Source organism: Carassius carassius, chromosome 9 (genome assembly GCF_963082965.1).
Source record: "Carassius carassius chromosome 9, fCarCar2.1, whole genome shotgun sequence".
Taxonomy (NCBI): domain Eukaryota; kingdom Metazoa; phylum Chordata; class Actinopteri; order Cypriniformes; family Cyprinidae; genus Carassius; species Carassius carassius.
Window position 1 is genome coordinate 9,871,823 of NC_081763.1, and position 18,293 is coordinate 9,890,115.

Sequence of the window (18,293 nt, forward strand, 5' to 3'; positions counted from 1 at the left end):
ATTTACAGGAATACTAAATACCTTTTTATTTTCAGTAAACAATGCGTTCTGTATACTGTAACGCGTGGTGTCAAAGGCTCTCTTTCTTCTCTTCCATCATAATTTTTTTAAATTTGAGAAAGCCACGCGTGGTCGCTGCTGACCAATCAGAACTAAGCTTAGAGCTGTTTAGCTCCGCCCCTTGTCACACGTAAATTTCCAAAGTGCTTTATACAGATTTATTTTTTATTTCAAACAGAAACAGTATATTTAATAATCATACCAGCACAGCACATCCTTTAACAGCCTTTATATTCACACAAACTGCAGTATTGTTTAATGTCATGATTTAAACAGTGGGTTAAAATAAAAATAAATAAATAAAAACTATTTGAAACCACTACTCCAGAGTTAACTGAAAACTTTTTAAATAATCAGGTTTTTGTAAACAACCCGTCATAAATATTTATAAGAGGTCATTAATTCAGATGAGCCGATGTCAATAATAAAAATGTCAAATATGAAAAATCCTAAATAAACAAATTAAGTGTTTATACAATAACATGTTTATTCGAAGGTCATTTCTTTCTAAATGATTAAATGACACCCTTAAAAAAAATAAAACACCCTTAGATAAACTAAAAAGAAATCTTATTTGGCGTTCTCGCCAAATCTCGCGTTAATACGTCAGCTCCGTCCCCACGCCAGCAGTGTGATTTTTCAAAACGGTCCAATAGGAAAATGCTTTTGCTCGAACGGACCAATGAGAATCTTCTTAGAGCGAATTTAAAGGTCTGTTTCATACTTCCACCGCCACAGTCCCTCGGTCAGAAAGAAAGGTAAGTGTCTCTTTAGTAGATTTATAATTATTATACTTTAATATATTATATTATAATTTTATGTAGTTTTTATTCTTATGTATCTAATTTCAGAACTGCGTGTGATACAACGTATGTTGATATTTTCGCAACCGTGTTTCACTGTTTCAGGTTGCGATATTACACTGTGATTAATCAGACCTCATTAAAATGTCTTCTGCTAATGAGAACAGCGCCCGACTCACTCAGTTCAAAAACAAAGGGAAAGATGCAACTGTAAGTAACTTTGCAAAACGATAAAACAAAAGAAAAAGCGTTTATATCGATTGTTTTCTTTCAAATGTGCCGCAGTAAAAGATAAATAAAAGATGCCGAATGCTTTAATGCAGGAGCTGAGACGTCGAAGGGTCGAAGTCAATGTTGAACTTCGCAAATCAAAGAAAGACGAGCAGATGTTGAAGAGGAGAAACGTGAGCAGTCTAGCGGACGAGGCCACCTCTCCTCTTCAAGAGAAGAGCCAGAACTGTCAGGTATGTGAGGATCCTTATTAATTCAGCACGTTATTATTCGGTGCTGATGAATGTATATGATATTTAGGTATTAGTCGTCATTAGACATGATTGTGTTTGACCAGGCTCCGCACTGGACGGTGGAGGAGATTGTAAATGGTGTGAACAGTAATAACTTGGAGACTCAGGTCCAGGCCACCCAAGCTGCCAGGTAGAGCCTAAAAGATGGCATTTGCATGCACCGAAATATGCATTCATTTAAACTGTTTTACATATGATTTGTCCATCTGAAATGCAGGAAGTTGTTGTCAAGGGAGAGGCATCCACCTATTGACCGTATCATCAGTGCTGGTCTGATTCCCAAGTTCGTGAGCTTCCTGAGCTTGGTTGAATCTCCTCCCATACAGTTTGAGGCAGCCTGGGCTCTGACTAACATTGCGTCTGGGACATCTGATCAGACCAGCGCTGTGGTCCAGGGAGGGGCCGTCCCAGCCTTCATCGGCCTCATCTCTTCACCACACGCTCATATCAGCGAGCAGGCAGTCTGGGCCCTCGGAAACATTGCTGGTGGGTGGCCAGTAGCATCTCTGTTCAATGAGATGTAGTGATTTTTGTTGACCTGGTTGTGTGAATTTATTTTTGCTCTTTTGTCCGTGTAGGTGATGGCTCTGCATACAGAGATAAAGTCATTAAACATGGTGCGGTTGCCCCCCTCTTAGCTCTGCTGGCTGTTCCTGATTTCTCTGTATTTCCTGTAAGATGATGATGATTATTTTTATTTATTTTTTTAATACAAGATGGTTCTTTTAAATTGATTTAAAATATAAGATTAGTGTTTACTCATTAAATATGGAAATTGTGTATGTATATGTGTGTGTGTATATGGTTTAAATATTACACATTTAGATGTTTTATTTTTTTAATGATGAAAATATTTATTAAATTAACCTTTCATAAAAAAAAAAAAGATTTATTTTTAATTAAATTAAACTATTTATAATAAATCTTTACTATTTTAAATAAGCTGACTTTTTAATTGATTCTTAACTGGATCGTTTTATCGATTCTTAACAATTTTGTGTGTGTTAATGGATGTACAAAAGAATTTTGAACACCGCTTTTACAGATTGTAAAACAGTTCATGATGATTTTACAATTTTAATGTTTCATAGTTTAATTAATTGGATTTTTTTTTTATTTATATATTTTGGTGTTCAGCACTATTGATTTTAAACCGCTATTTAAATTGTAGTGGGTATCCTTTACCAGAAGGTGGCCTCAAAGCTTCAGTAATTTTTTTCCTGACTAGTCTTTCTTGTTCTGCAGTCTGGTTACCTGAGGAACGTCACCTGGACCCTGTCAAACCTGTGCCGCAACAAGAACCCTGCACCTCCTCTGGACTCCGTGAAACAGATGCTGCCAACTCTAATCCGCCTTCTGCATCATGAAGATAAGGAGGTGTTAGCGGACACCTGCTGGGCAATCTCATACCTGACCGATGGACCCAATGATAGGATCGAGGTTGTGGTGGAAGCTGGCGTGGTTCCTCGACTGGTGCAGCTGCTGGGATCAGGGGAGCTTTCCATTGTGGTAACTTGAAGTAGTGATATGCTCAAAATTATATTTAAAACAAGATTAAATATTTAATTAAATGTTTGTTTTCCCATAGACCCCTTCACTGCGTTCCATTGGTAACATCGTCACTGGTACAGATGAACAGACCCAGGTGGTGCTCGACGCTGGCACTCTTTCCATGTTCCCAGCTCTGCTGCGCCACCATAAGAATAACATTCAAAAGGAGGCGTCCTGGACCCTGTCCAACATCACGGCTGGCAGAGACTATCAGATTCAGGAGGTCATCAATGCTGGCATTGTGCCTTACCTGGTGGAAGTTCTCAGACGGGTACGTTGCCACAAGAATACAATCAAACACTTGTGCGTGAAGCTGTGTCCATGATTTATTTTGAACTCCTTTTTCTCCCATATTTCTGCAGGGTGACTACAAGACCCAGAAGGAGGCCGTGTGGGCAGTGACCAACTACACCAGCGGAGGCACAGTAGAGCAAGTGGTTTTCCTCGTTCAGGCCAATGTACTAGAACCCTTGTTGAACCTGCTCTCCACTAAAGACAGCAAAACTATTCTTGTCATCTTGGATGCAATCAGCAATATCTTTTTGGTATGATTTTCTTTTGACATGGAAGAAGTCACGCCATCTATTTTCTGAATGCATGTTATATATCTTGAGACCTGCACAGATGAATTGTTGGCCCAAGTCTCAGGAAAAACTGATGCATAGAACATACATTATTTTATTTCTTTACCTCCATAATGTTTCTCTTGGATGTACATGACAATAGTTCCATCATAACTTTAAATATGGGATTATATTTACTTATTTTACATGTTCGGCGTCAAACCTGCCATTTTATTCATTGTTGTCTTTTTTTTTTTTTAGGCTGGCGAAAAGATTGGTGAGGTCGAAAAGCTGTCCCTGATGATCGAGGAATGTGGCGGCCTGGACAAAATCGAAGCTTTGCAGTCCCACGAAAATGAAATGGTCTACAGGGCCTCCCTCAACCTCATTGAGAAGTACTTCTCTGGAGAGGTTAGTTGAACGTTAAATGCATGGTCATGCATTATCAGAATCCCTTCATTAGCCACGTGCAAAGAATGTGACCAACATAAAAAATCTCTCTCAAAAAAAACCCACATCTATGGACCATATTATGCATCGTGTAGGTGCATGTTAATAATTGACTCAAGAAGTCTCTCTCAGCTTCTTCAAAGTGGTTTGACTAGCTTTCCTCGTGCTTTTTGTTTCTTATATTTCTTAGAAAACCTGCTTTTCCTAAAGTGATGCTTTTATTTCTGTTTCTCAGGAGGAAGAGGACGAATGCGTTGCCCCCGAAGTGACGACCGACGGCTATGCGTTCCAAATCAATGAAAACCAAAGCACTTTCAACTTCTAATTCTATAAACTGTGGTATATTCGTATGATTGTTCTGAACATTTCTGCCCAACACTTGTCTTGTTCATGTTTGTCTTTTGTGAGGACCTCATGTTCTGAGTTGTACATACAAATCTGTTTCAATTTTATTTGTTGTAAATAAAAAATGGAAAAGAACCAGTGGTTTTTCATTCGTGTGTGTATCTTCGTTATCAAAGATTTGAAGTCTAAACAAATGAGTGATTCCAGTCCAGCAGATATATATACACTCACCTAAAGGATTATTAGGAACACCTGTTCAATTTCTCATTAATGCAATTATCTAATCAACCAATCACATGGCAGTTGCTTCAATGCATTTAGGGGTGTGGTCCTGGTCAAGACAATCTCCTGAACTCCAAACTGAATGTCAGAATGGGAAAGAAAGGTGATTTAAGCAATTTTGAGCATGGCATGGTTGTTTGTGCCAGACGGGCCAGTCTGAGTGTTTCACAATCTGCTCAGTTACTGAGATTTTCACGCACAACCATTTCTAGGGTATACGAAGAATGGTGTGAAAAGGGAAATACATCCAGTATGCGGCAGTCCTGTGGGTGAAAATGCCTTGTTGATGCTAGAGGTCAGAGGAGAATGGGCCGACTGATTCAAGCTGAGAGAAAAGCCACTTTGACTGAAATAACCACTCGTTACAACCGAGGTATGCAGCAAAGCATTTGTGAAGCCACAACACGCACAACCTTGAGGTGGATGGGCTACAAAAGCAGAATACCCCACCGGGTACCACTCATCTCCACTAAAAAATAGGAAAAAGAGGCTACAATTTGCACGAGCTCACTAAAATTGGACAGTTGAAGACTGAAAAAAAATGTTGCCTGGTCTGATGAGTCTGGATTTCTGTTGAGACATTCAGATGGTAGAGTCAGAATTTGGCATAAACCGAATGAGAACATGGATCCATCATGCCTTGTTACCACTGTGCAGGCTGGTGGTGGTGGTGGTGGTGTAATGGTGTGGGGGATGTTTTCTTGGCACACTTTAGGCCCCTTAGTGCCAATTGGGCATCGTTTAAATGCCACGGTGTTTCTGACCATGTCCATCCCTTTATGACCACCATGTACCCATCCTCTGATGGCTATTTCCAGCAGGAAAATGCACCATGTCACAAAGCTCGAATCATTTCAAATTGGTTTCTTGAACATGACAATGAGTTCACTGTACTAAAATGGCCCCCACAGTCACCAGATCTCAACCCAATAGAGCATCTTTGGAATGTGGTGGAACGGGAGCTTCGTGCCCTGGATGTGCATTACACAAATCTCCATCAACTGCACGATGCTATCCTATCAATATGGGCCAACATTTCTAAAGAATGCTTTCAGCGCCTCAGAATTAAGGCAGTTCTGAAGGCGAAAGGGGGTTTAGGTGAGTGTATGTAAGTGAGGATCAGCGAGCGCTATGAAAAAGAAGTGGGTGTGATGTCACACTGGGCGGTTTTAGTGGCTCAGCAGATGCCAGACACCCTACAAACCACATTTCCTCAATTCCGTCGCCTGTAGCGATACTACTTTTCCCTCGAGGTCTCGCTGCACCGGCAGCAGAACCCGTGCGGGGACATGCGAAGAGCTTCTGGAGGTCTTTGTAAGCGGATTGTTTGAGGGGACGTAGGTTTGGTAGAACTACGAGGAGCGCGTGAAAGCCGCGGCGCGAGCGTGTGTTTATGTATGTAGACATGGCAGGGCTGTGCACATCCGGGCCACAGCACCGTGACTCCATTATTTTCTGTTCACTGTGAAACTGGCGTTGAGGGCAACCAGAAAGCAACTCTACAGCACATTCGACTCGTTTTCTGTAATAATCAGCCGGGATAAGGGTCAAGGACATGTCTAATCAAGGAGTTAGAAGAAACGGGCCCGTTAAGTTACGTTTAACAGGTAAGGAATTTGTCCCATCGTAGAGTTTCATCTGAAACTGGCTAGCTGGCTAGCAGCTATTGCTGTAAGTCATCGTGGGTTTCAATCTTTACATGTGGGCTTCTGTTTAGTAGGACTAATATCCAAATAATACTTACTTTATGGCGTATGCCGTGTATGATGTTAGCCAGTCTGTGTAACGTTATAACGGAGCCGCGCGAACGCAATAATCTCCATTTATTTTGCGTTCATTGTTTAAGTTGGTCGCCAGTGTCGTTAACGTATTTATTAAAACGAATACACTTCGCCACATACTCGCTGATCGGTGTTTTAAGATTAGCCATTGGCGCTGCGAATAGTGTGGCTTATTGACGTAAATTGTTCATAAGTTACTTATTTAACGTTACCGAACGCGCGAATTTAATGCGTAATGTTACTTTTTATGCAGTGATTTGCCAAATCAAATAAAATAAAAAATGTGGGTGTTGTGTTAATCACTTACGCTAGGCTGTTTAATCTCATTTTTGTATTGGAAATGTTTGTACCATGTGGCTCTGTAAACTATTACACTAATTATCTTACTGGTTAGTGGGGATTAACCAAATATTGTCGCGTGACTACACTGGTAAATATAACTGGGTGTTAGTAACGTTATACTGACCGATATTTTGTATCTTTAACGGTTTCTTAATATAGCTCTACTGATAAATCTGTTTTTTTTTTCTGCACCTTTGTCCTAGTTATTGTTGGCATTTGTTTACAAATTGCAGTTATTTACATGTTTAATTTATTAAAATATCCATACTGTATATGCTTTTGTTATTTCTTAGTTATTGTTGTCAAAGTAGTAAATAGTATTTCGAACTTAAATCTTTGAATTGGGTATATATATATAAAAGCAGGTCACACTGTAATTTGTGAGTACTATGAATCTTCACAATGTTATCATCTGTACCTGTGCAGTACAGGTTTATTTAATTATTAAAGATGTTTAAATGTTTTAACCAATGTATGATTAAATGGCCCTGGGGCCAGTTTTGGACAGTAGATGGATTTGTCACTGGTCTTATTGAGAATTGCTGTGCCCTGTGTCCTCCCCACTAGTGCCGTCAAATAATTAATCTGGTTCTGTGTGTTTATTTATTATGTGTATATAAATATACACACATGCATGTATATATTTTGGAGATATTTACATGCATATATTTATAAAAATATTTAATATATAAACATATTAGTCTTAAATATATACGTGCATGTGTGTGCATTTATATATACCCGTATATTATGTAAACAACTTTTATTTTGCATGCGATTAATCGTTAGTTATATTTGCACATGTTTTTAAAGCTTTGCCCATTTAAGCATTCAGTCAATTTAAAAGCATTAGAAGACATGAAAAGCACACAAAGCTTAAGGCATTATACACATACAATATAAAAGATTAATCTTTATATTTATACAGTAAAGAATATGCAATGTTATTTTACATTTAAGTATTTCATATCTGTACTTGAACACCTCCAAATCTAAAAATCTTAAGCAGTGGTTTTATTATTACTGCTATTGCTTGTGATTTGTTCTTATTTATTATAATCTTATAATGTTGGTGTCATATAAGCTTATTTATCAGAATGCATGGTAACATGGATCAACAACAATAACAACACTTTTAATGTATTTGTGTGTGTGTGTGTGTGGCAGGGCCAGTAAAAAAAACTGAACCACTGGCCCGACCAGGACAGTGGAAAAAAATCCTTATCCTTGAGCCATGCATAGTATGCGTTATGGATATTACACTAATAATCACCAATATTTTTCAAGTTTATTTGGCCTGCTGTGAATATTACATTTTAATTTAAAATTATTTTTTTTTACTTCATAATGAAAGTCTGTTGCATAAAAGATGAGCAATTTATGCAAACAATAAGTAAGTTGTGTTTCCTGTGAGCACTGCTGTTTCCTGTTGAACTCTTAGTTGTGTTGTTGTTGGGTGATGTTCTTTCAAGACCCACCAAATGGTCCTGAGACCAGATGTTGAAGAACCAAAGATGTGAATGTCGACGAAAATGATTGGTCAACCCAATGGTCAGACTGGCTCTATGAAAGATTTTGTTGGTGACCTCAGGGAGTGCTTTCCACAATGAAGCATACCGTGCAGTGAAATCAGCCTCCAAGTATGCAGCAGAATGTTGTAGTATTCATCATGACCCAGCGGTGCGGTTGTGGGAGGAAGCAGCAGTCTGTGAGACTGGGAGATTCGTCTGTGGGGCTCTAGAGATGTCTGGCTCTCACATATAGAAAGAGCTCATTTTCCTCCCTAGTTGCTGTTGCACCTTTAAATGAGCTATTTTCACTGCGCTGTGGGTTGGAATGAGGATAAAACTTTTACAATGACTGACCTGCTGTCATCTCACAGCTTCCCTCCGGCTCCCAGTGCTGCAAAATATAAGAGATTAACCTAGTTGCACCACAATGCAGCTCATTTTTCTGGAATCAAGACGTCCTGATTGGTTGAAAGCATTTTAATGTCTCTCTGATGTGTTTCTTTTAGTATTAAAACCTTTTCACAATGGCTGTTGCACATGTAGATTTAAATTTGGTGTAGAAACCTATTACGTTACACAAACAAATCTGTGTAATGTACAGCTTCTTTAGGCTACTTGATTCCTGAGCCCACTTTTAACTATGTCCACTTCCTAGTGATCTTACACTCTTTTTTACTTTGTACCATTTTGTCATTATTCTTTATTACGTAAAAGGCTTGTTGTCCCAGAAATCAAACTTAATTTATTCACCCTCACATCTTTCCAAACCTGTACGACTTTTTTTTTCTTCTTCTGTGGAGCACAAAACGAGAACATCAAGCTAAGCACAAAAAAAATCCCAATAATGCACCATTAAAAGTAACTTGTGAGTTGTATTTCAAGTCTTCTGAAGCTATACAATGGCCATTCCGTTTGAATGGAAAAGAGCAGATTAATATAAATATGTTCTTTTGTGTTCCACAAAAGAAACTCGTACAGGTTTCGAAAGACACAGGGGTGAGTAAATGACAGAATTTCAATTGTTGGGGTGAGCTAAATCTTTAAACCAATGCTTTGTATAAACACTCGAGTACAGCTAAGCTAATTCTTTCTTGCTTACTGAATCGTGTTGGAAGGTGAGGAGGATCTCGTGCTTTCTGAAACCATCTTGGTCTTGTTGCTAACAGATGACAACATTTCTGCTGTGATCCTCTAGGTCACTTTTATTTAGTTTGAGTGGTTTTGATGCAAACTGCTAAACATACACTAGGGGATGTTGAGACAGAGGAGCGCGGCCATGTTTGATGTGCCTCCAGGATCAGCTCTCCGGCAAATTCCAAGTCTTTCCACTCGTCGCGAGCAGCCAAATTAAATATTGAAGCTTGCGCTGTGTCTGATGAAATGAGGTGGAGAGGAGAGGACAATTAGAGCTGTAGTCTTGTTTACTGCAGCAGACTACTGTTCAGCGTCTGTTTCTGATGGTTAATAGCTGATATCATGACTCGGGTATTTTGTGGTGACGAGGGGCATCTGTGGAATGCAAATTCACTGAGGAAATCAAAAAGACTCCCCTTACCCTTTAAAAAGATTGCTTGTGTGGATTGATACAGATTCATCATTGTTTTATTTTAGGTCTGGACTGCATTGACTTCACGTCCCTTTGGAGTAGCTTTAGGTTAAGTGTCTTGCTCCATGGTGGTAGACGAGATTGTAATCTCAGGATCTCTGCTTTAGTTCTTCAGTTACATTTACTTGTTATTGCAACATTTGCATAACTAGTTACTTGACATTTAGCTACTGACAGTATGTGTGAATCTCACAAAGCCTGTTTGGATTTAGTCTATATCAAATGAAATCATCTTTTGCTTAAAGGAAATGAACTTTATTTTAGATCCATTTCAAATTTTAGCTATTGCTTTCTCATTGCTATAATGTAAAATAAACGGGATGGATTGATCTTGAAATATAAGTCATTTTGGTATGACTGTTTTTGGATTATTAAAGGTGGCTTTTAAATATAATGGTTATTATTACCTATGTTATCCTCAGAAACCGCCCCCCAAAAAAGTCTGTGCTTGTGCTTAATAGTTCTTGGTATCAGGTCAAAAGCAAAGTAAATGGCATCAACCATCTCTAAAAAACAAAAAATATTACTGCAGTACTTAGTTATTATCAAAGTATATTATTAAAATTGTTATCATACATCCTTAAGCATTTTATTTCGCTATTAATTTATTGTGATTACAAAAATACTGTGTAATAGGTAGGATTAGAATCACCATTGAGAATTATGGGAATTACACACAAATTCAGCATGGCTGCATTACAGTAACAAGATTTTGTGGCAAGCATGTTTAATTGTCATGAAAATAATTTTAAAATGTAAAAATCTCAAAGGTCTAATGAATAGGCTTTATTGTCATTATGCTAAAATATATATATATATATTTTTAAGTCTGACGACATTCGTCTTTTTAGTTGAACGCATGTAGAAGATGCAGAAGGAAAGGACTTATAAAAAAAAAAAAGATGAAAATTTGTCATATCCACAGAGCTGAAGATTTTGTGTGTGGAATTCCCTAAAGTTATCCATCACTTCTGTCATACATTCAGTGTGACTACGACAAGGTAAGGCCAGGGATATGCCTTTCATCTCACTCTGAGAAGCATTGTCATTCAGAGGTTTGTTGTGTGACTCATGGTTTGGCATCTCCTTGTCATTTCCTTCTCTGTTTCACTTTATGCCTCTGTTCAGTTGTATGTTACAATTATAGTTGTCTGGGCTTGATTTAGCATAAATAGTGTCCTTGTATTGTTACTTCCAGATTTAATAAAAAGTCTATAGGAAGCCTAGCGTTTTAGGTTTTAAAAAAAAATTCTAAAGCATTTGAACAAGCATTTGGCTTCGTAATCTTTAATCAAAATGTAATAGTTTGCGTCACCTCTGAAACGAATTTCCTTGTTGGGTGACATCATCAAGCCCTCTTGTTTTTCAGCCCCTCCCCCAAGCAAATCCTGCACAACATTGGTTTTGCTCATGTTACTCTCAGAGATGCATCATATTACTGAAGTAAATTGGGTTACGCTGACTGCAAGGATACAATAGCCAAATTTCCACTGTTGGGCCAGTGCAAGCCAGGGCTTAAAATGGGCCGGGCGGGGCTAATAGCCTCGGCCAGTAGCTCCACTGCACTACACTAAAACCGGCCCTTCACACGCCTCTCAGGAACAACGTCACGCAACCTCGTCTTTTCACCAACAAAGAGAGGTTATCAGAAAACTAAGAAATAAGTCACTGGAACTAGCACGATCACAAAACGAACACGATAAAAGCGGCCGTTTGTTTGCATGCTTTAAATTATCAAATTCAAAAGCATCGATGTTTTACTATAGAATAAGTGATACATTGATCATAATGAATTAATTTATCAGGACTCAAAATTAATCACACAGAAATAAATGTATTTCTATTTTATTTATTTTTAATGCTTATGAAAATAGCCTACTTATTCAGTCAAGTCTGTTTCTGTTTATTTGTAGCCACAGTATCCTATATACGTCACATTAAGAATGAAAGATAATATCTCTATTTTAATAAAAGCTCCCGAACAAAAAACTTTATTATATTTTTTTTGATAGGAAACGTGGAGCTAAACTCTTGAGACGAGAATTATGACAGATAATGTTAAGTTACTAAATAATTACACGATTGTCATAGAGAATAAGAAGCTGATGTCTGATTTCTCCTGGTTGCATTTACCATGTTTACTATGGTAACGTTAATGTTTAGCGTGCACAGTCTTTTACATCGCTTATAAATATTTCTGCGTTGTTTTGTGATTATAATCCACATTGGATCAAGTTATTTCAAACACTCGCTGCTTACTAAGAGTGAGTTTTGAGCTCAATTTATTTTACAATGTTTTTAATGCTGGTGTTATTGCTGTTATCTTTCTGAAATGATCCAATGGAGCTGATGCTCTCCAGACGCAGAGAAACTCAGCCTTTGTTCAGAACCACTCCTCTAACCCCAGCTGGCCCGCTTTGGCCCAAGGTTTTCGTCGGGCCAAAAAACCCTGGCCGTTGGCCCCGAGAAAGCCCCTACAAGGCACGATCAAGGACTGGAAGTGACAGTGGAAACGCGACTGACCCTGGCACGCGCTAGCACGCCCGCTTTTAGCCCGACAGTGGAAACACGGCTATTGTAATCTTAGTCCAACATGAAATTCTTATCTATAGCTGGGGTCCAAACATTGATATTAGAAAAGAAACTCAGTGTAGAGTATCTATCTGTAGGCATCAGACTGCTGTCTTTGTCTAATGTGATGTAATAGTTAATGGAATGAAACGAAAGTCATTTCATGTGGGTCTCCAGACGGAGCGGCTGGTAAAAACACCATGTTTAGCTGCATATGGCTGTCGACTCGGCTGCCAAATTTCCGAATTGCATTCTAGCTGAGAGTTTAAAGGGCAGGAGGGGAGAAAAAACAATAAATCGAAAGCAGGCAAAAAGAAAATGTAATAAATGCACGCCATTTGTAAACGTTTTCCTTCTCTCAACCGAATGATTGAAATTGTTCCACCAATTAATAGACTGAGACTGGATTTCCTGTTGGTTCAGCTGCTCTGCTGCAAAGCAAAGGCAGAGACGATTGTGCTTACAAGCCATTGCATCTGAACTGCAACTGCCAGATAAGCAAGACCGCTGCGAGACAATCGCAGAATCAGGCTGTTTAACCGCTGCGCTGAGCAATATTTCAGACCAGGTGTCAAGATGCCAGGAGTGTTTAGGTGTGTTTATCACAAATAATGATGTCTGTTTTTCCTTCTCTTTCCTTCTCCTTTTTTTTTTAAACCTTGATTGACCAGATTGGACTGGGGGAAATGTGATCCAGGATCAGGATCTGGCTTGTGGTCCGATGCCAGCTGAGACAAGTCTGCATATGACTTCCACAGCATGTCTGGCTGAAAACAAAAACATTTGGCGAGACATTGGCACGCTTTAATTCTGTGGGTCAGGAACCACTTTTTTAAGACATTTCACACGGTTTTGTGGTCCGGCAGAAAAATTTATAATGGTAAACATTTGTGTGTATAATGCATATATCTGCGCATAGGGATTTTGTTAAATGCACAGTGCCTGAATTTTTATATACCGGTTATAGGCCTCATTTTACTTGAAAAAAAAAAGCATCTCTCTTTTTGGTGTCTCTACCTACTTGATTGTGTCAGTAGTTGTGGAGCAAAGCAATCCACCTTTTGGGAAAGATTTGTCACTTTATCGTCAATTCGATATTTTCATAATATTATTATATTGTAGCTCATTTTGCCAAATTCGATCTGTGGATTACACAACTGTCCTAGAGCAACCCAGTCCAATCCTGCTTTGAATTTTCTGAAAGTTGTTCATGGAAAAAAGACAAATAATTGGAATTTTTTTTTTTCATTTGTAATCATTTTTAAAAAATATATCATGATGTTTTGTCAATACTTTGCCGGTTGTTTCCTTGAATTACAGTGTATTTCTAAGGTGACTTGAAGACCTAATCTAGACAGGTTTTGTGAGTTCCACCCATTTCGTCAGTAGTTAAATGTCAAGTAACTAGTTATATAAATATGTTTTGTTTAGTTCTGTTTCTGGTTTAAGCACAACCCTTAATACATTTTTTTAGATTTACACTTTAAAAAAAAACTATAAAATATATTCTTGTTTTTATTTAAAGTAAAATCCTATACAGGTTCTCAAGTCAGAAATGTGGTTATTGGCGAATGCGAATAGTTCAAAATTGGCTGTTATCATATTCTTCTTGTCGGTCAATTGGATTCATTAGTTCTTTAAGAGCAGTGCTGTTTATTGTAGATGACACTGATGGACTGCTAGGAAAATGAACTCTGCTAAACTACATGCTGTTTATGGGTGATTCAGATGGGAAAGTAATGCTGTGTTGATCAGATAGAGGCAGTAAATGGTTTACAGTTGGAAAAGCATGCTGGGTTGCTCTCTAGCTGGAATTAAAGTGATAAATGGCAATAGACTAAAATACACATCTTCATTTGACAAACTAGATTTTATTAAGCCTTCCGTGCTGGAAGATCCAGTTTAAACTGCATTGAATTTTGTGTGTGTGTGTGAAACAATGAAACGGCAAGTTACACATTGAATTGAATTTAAAATTTAGCAGTAGTATTTCTTCGTAAAACGTACCAGTTCTTTTATTTACAACTTATAAATAAAAAATTATAAACAAATAAATAATTTTTCACATTGTAGTTGCTTTGGAATATGTGAGCTGTTTTCTGATCTAGCTTTTTAAACTTCTAGCTAATGTTATTTTTGTAATTATTTGTTTTCATAATTAATAATTGACAGAAATCATAAGGACTGCGTAAATGTGCCCTATGAAATGTTTTATTTTTTCTCGCCATATTTTTAATTGTTACCAAATTCTGTGTTTTAGCATGTCTAATTATTTGAATGCATAAAACAACTTAATTCATTCAATAATAATTCAAGTAGCCATATGATAACCCCCCCCCCACCCCCGTAATTGTGTTTTCTTGTTAGCAAATGACGGCATAACACATTAATTTAATTTATATTTTCATTTTTAACAATTAAGCAAACTTAATATTTTGGCAAACAAAGAGGATTTACTATTAAAATGGAAAAAATGCTGTGTGATTATTCCTTTAAAAAATTATGTTTGTTTTATTTTAGTATTTGCAGTAGGCTATGTACATTCTACTGAAAAATAGTATTAGGCACAATGTCTTCAAATCAAACCGGACTTTTATTTTGACGGGTTGCTGCTAATACCTTACAGTTCTGTGTATGTGATGTGACATTAGTTTTACTCAAATCAAACGGTAAAATGCTCTTGAAGTGACTCTCGGAGCAGTTCTGGAGATGATGTTCATGTGTTTGTGTCCTCAATTAGTAAGACACAGCGAGCGTTACATGCTCTCCAGTGTGTGTGTGTAGTAGAGGTCTACACGGAGGACCAGAGACCTGACCCGGGATCTGTACGAGTTCGGGGCTCTATTTTGAATGGTCAGCCAGGTCCTGGTCGGGTCTCAATTAGGGATGGGCGTTTTCCACAAATATCACATTCGAATATTTGAGCTCACAAAAAACGAATATTCGGATATTCGTTTATTTAAATTAAGTTTAATGAGTCAGACTTTATTTTTCAGCAACATTTGTTTTTGTCATTTTAAACAAGCTTACAATAAACTTAAACATTACACATCGTGTTTTGTAGCTGAAAACCTTTAACAATGCGTGCAAACAAACAAAAGTACAGATTAAAAGCAAAAAAAAAAAAGTGAACAAAGAAAAAACGTAAAGCAGCCTGCAGCAATTAGGCTATTGTACAGAATGTAGCTTACACTTAACTTTTAAACTGTCAGCAAATCTTTTTTGCTTTTTTTTTCTATTGTTTCAAATGTTCTTGTTAAGAAATACGGGCATGTAAACATGATCGGGGGAAAGTCGGCTCCTTAGCCTGTTAACAATAAGGCCGGCCGCGGAGAAAACGTGCTCTGACGGCACAGACGTTGGCGGGACTCACAAATAACGGTGTGCTAAGCGAATAAGTTTTGTGAAGCGCTTCGTGTTCTCGTTTCACCACTGAATGGGATCCTCATCTGGTGGAATACATGGCTCCAGCAAGAACTGTCCCCACTCGTCTCGGCTGGACTCTCTGTAATCATCGCTGAAGAACTGACTCAGCCTTTTCCGACGAGTGAGCATTGCATCTTCATCGTGGCGACTGCATCCGCACCACTCGCATCAAGGAAAATGTTCTGATAATGTTCAAAAAAGTTTTTTTTCTTACTTCTCTCATGTTTTCATCGAGAAACCTGAGATGTTTGTGCCGAGGGTCTAGGGCAGACGCGAGAAGAGGAGTTTTCACTGCATTCTCCAAGTTAGCTGTGTTTATTCGTTGCTTGAGAGATGCTGCAACAATGTTCTTGGATCACTTTCTGTGACTCTCCACGGCATATTTGAAGTACTAGAAGACCGCAGTTCTTTTAGGGGGCGTTCACATATCGCGTCTTTTGCATGCTCAAGTTCGTTATTTCCAATGTAGGCGCGCGGTATGCGCGCTCATAATGTTTTATCGCGGTGCGACGCGGTCCCGTTTTTTTTTCAGGCGCGTCCGAACAGCATTGAGTTAAAAACATCTCAACTTTCAGAATGCCGCGAGCGCACCGCAGGTCATGTGACAAGAACTAAACATTCAGCTTCATCCTTTCCCTTAACAACGTTGAAAGCTCAGCCAAGATGAAGGAACAGCTGATCATAGCTGTATATGGATTGCCATTTTGAAATAAATTTAGTAGCAGAGCTACTGAAAGCGATTTTTTTTTTGTGCTGCAAATCCATTTATCCTTTGCTGAAAGTTCCGCGTCTTCATGGAGAGAACGCGTCGCCTCAGGAGCGCTTCTGACCGAGCGCTTTGGAAAGAAGGAGAAAGCGGCGCGCATAGCCTATTCCACGCCTTATTAGGCGCGATATGTGAATTTGCTTGCATACACCTTCAAATATGCCGTGGAGAATCACAGAAAGTGACCAAATTAGGTTTTATTGTGAACTTTTTTTTTTTTTTTTTTTTTTGCGAAATTCGAATATCATTTTTATTTATCGAATAATTAGAGCAGAACGAATATTCGAATGTTCGACTATCCGTGCACATCCCTAGTCTCAATCTATTACTTCGGGTCCCTGGTCTGTTTAACACTTTGTGTAATACCCGAGTCGATCGGATACTGAGAACACCTGGCTTTTATTAGAGTCAGTCAGCGCTGTGCGTGTGTTGTTTTGTAACTTTCAACTCGTAAAATTAGGATGAGAAAACTGAGAGTCGGTGACTTTAAAAAAAAGGTGAAAACAAAAATAAGAAAAATAACCCCAATGCAATGACTTTACCTTTGACAATATTTAGAAGGTGGGGGCTTCCATACCATCTCCTATTCTTATAATAATATTATAAACGAACTATCTTGTTGTGTTTATATATATATATATATATATATATATATATATCTTGGCTCAGAGAGCACAGAGATTAAAGCAAATGAATAAAGCTAACGTCAGCAACCATGTCACTGGACGAGAAATCGTTATTATAATCCAAATGGGCAAACAGTCTAGGTTATTAGACAAGTTGACTCGAGATACAAAAAATGCAAAACTGTGGACTTTTGAAGCTGGAATAATGAGTGGATTAAGCATTTAAATTGGCAAGAGAGTAATAACACGGATAGAACTTTCTTGGCGAGGAGAATTGTGTGCATCACAGTCAGGTACAAGGGAAAAGGCTTCTTACATTAGGTAAGACAAAAGTAAAATTTTCGCAACTAGGTTATCGACTTGTTAACAGCAATTTGTTGTGGAATAAGTGCCAATCCTGTTCTGTCCACTTGTCCTACCCTTTCAAATTGTGCTACCTCCCATTAAAACAGTGGCTAGTACAGTTCGACAATGAAAAATGCTACCTGTAAAGTTCTGGTTTATTAACGTCTACACCTACCACATCCCTAAACATATCCTTACAGTAATACAAATACAGTAATGATGTTTTATATTTGTGGTTGTAGCCAGAAGGCATACAGCTACAGGAAACAACAATAAATAATTTTATTTTTTTGTTTGTTTTTGGGTTTTTTTCACCTTATTTCAAATTACCGACTCACACTTTCCATGTTAAATTGTGAATTCCGTTTTTATGACTGGATTCCACGGTTCCGTCTGTGTTTTCTACATCACAGAAATCATAGGGCCCTACCTTTGCACTTCAGAACATTTTCCAAAGCAGTTTGTTTTTCATTAATACCATAACAGCAGCCAAAGGGCATTGCTCTGGGTTGGGTGGATTTAGTGTTAAATTTGATTAAATCCACCCTGCTGTGATTAGATGAAACATCCTCCATACCTTCATTATTTTAGGTCATCAAGTTAATCATTAGGTAACTATGCTTAAATTTTCATTCAACCTGAGTGTGAACAAACAGGCAATTTATTATTATATATATTTTTTTTGTACACCTCCAATAATGTTTTGTGGATTTTGTTTGGTTTCACTTCAACTAAAGTGTA

General features: G+C 38.0%; 2 protein-coding genes across 3 annotated transcripts in view; both read left to right on the forward strand.

Annotated features, from left to right (window-relative positions):
* Positions 1–770: 770 nt before the first annotated feature.
* On the forward strand, positions 771–4,431 carry LOC132148890 (importin subunit alpha-1-like). The gene is made up of 11 exons (XM_059557660.1): positions 771–818; positions 969–1,073; positions 1,187–1,327; positions 1,432–1,517; positions 1,605–1,873; positions 1,966–2,060; positions 2,633–2,896; positions 2,976–3,209; positions 3,301–3,483; positions 3,763–3,912; positions 4,187–4,431. The coding sequence occupies exons 2-11, from the start codon at positions 1,008–1,010 to the stop codon at positions 4,274–4,276; spliced, it is 1,578 nt and encodes a 525-aa protein (XP_059413643.1). The 5' UTR covers positions 771–818; positions 969–1,007; the 3' UTR covers positions 4,277–4,431.
* A 1,320-nt stretch (positions 4,432–5,751) lies between these two features.
* LOC132148891 (E3 ubiquitin-protein ligase SMURF2-like) overlaps positions 5,752–18,293 on the forward strand; it is a 58,754-nt gene continuing 46,212 nt past the window's right edge. The window contains exon 1 of one of the 2 annotated variants that reach the window (XM_059557661.1): positions 5,752–6,185. In XM_059557661.1, coding sequence (XP_059413644.1) covers positions 6,134–6,185 — 52 coding nt within the window. In that variant the 5' untranslated portion in view covers positions 5,752–6,133. The remainder of the gene's footprint in view (positions 6,186–18,293) is intronic. The other variant, XM_059557662.1, reaches the window with a different exon arrangement.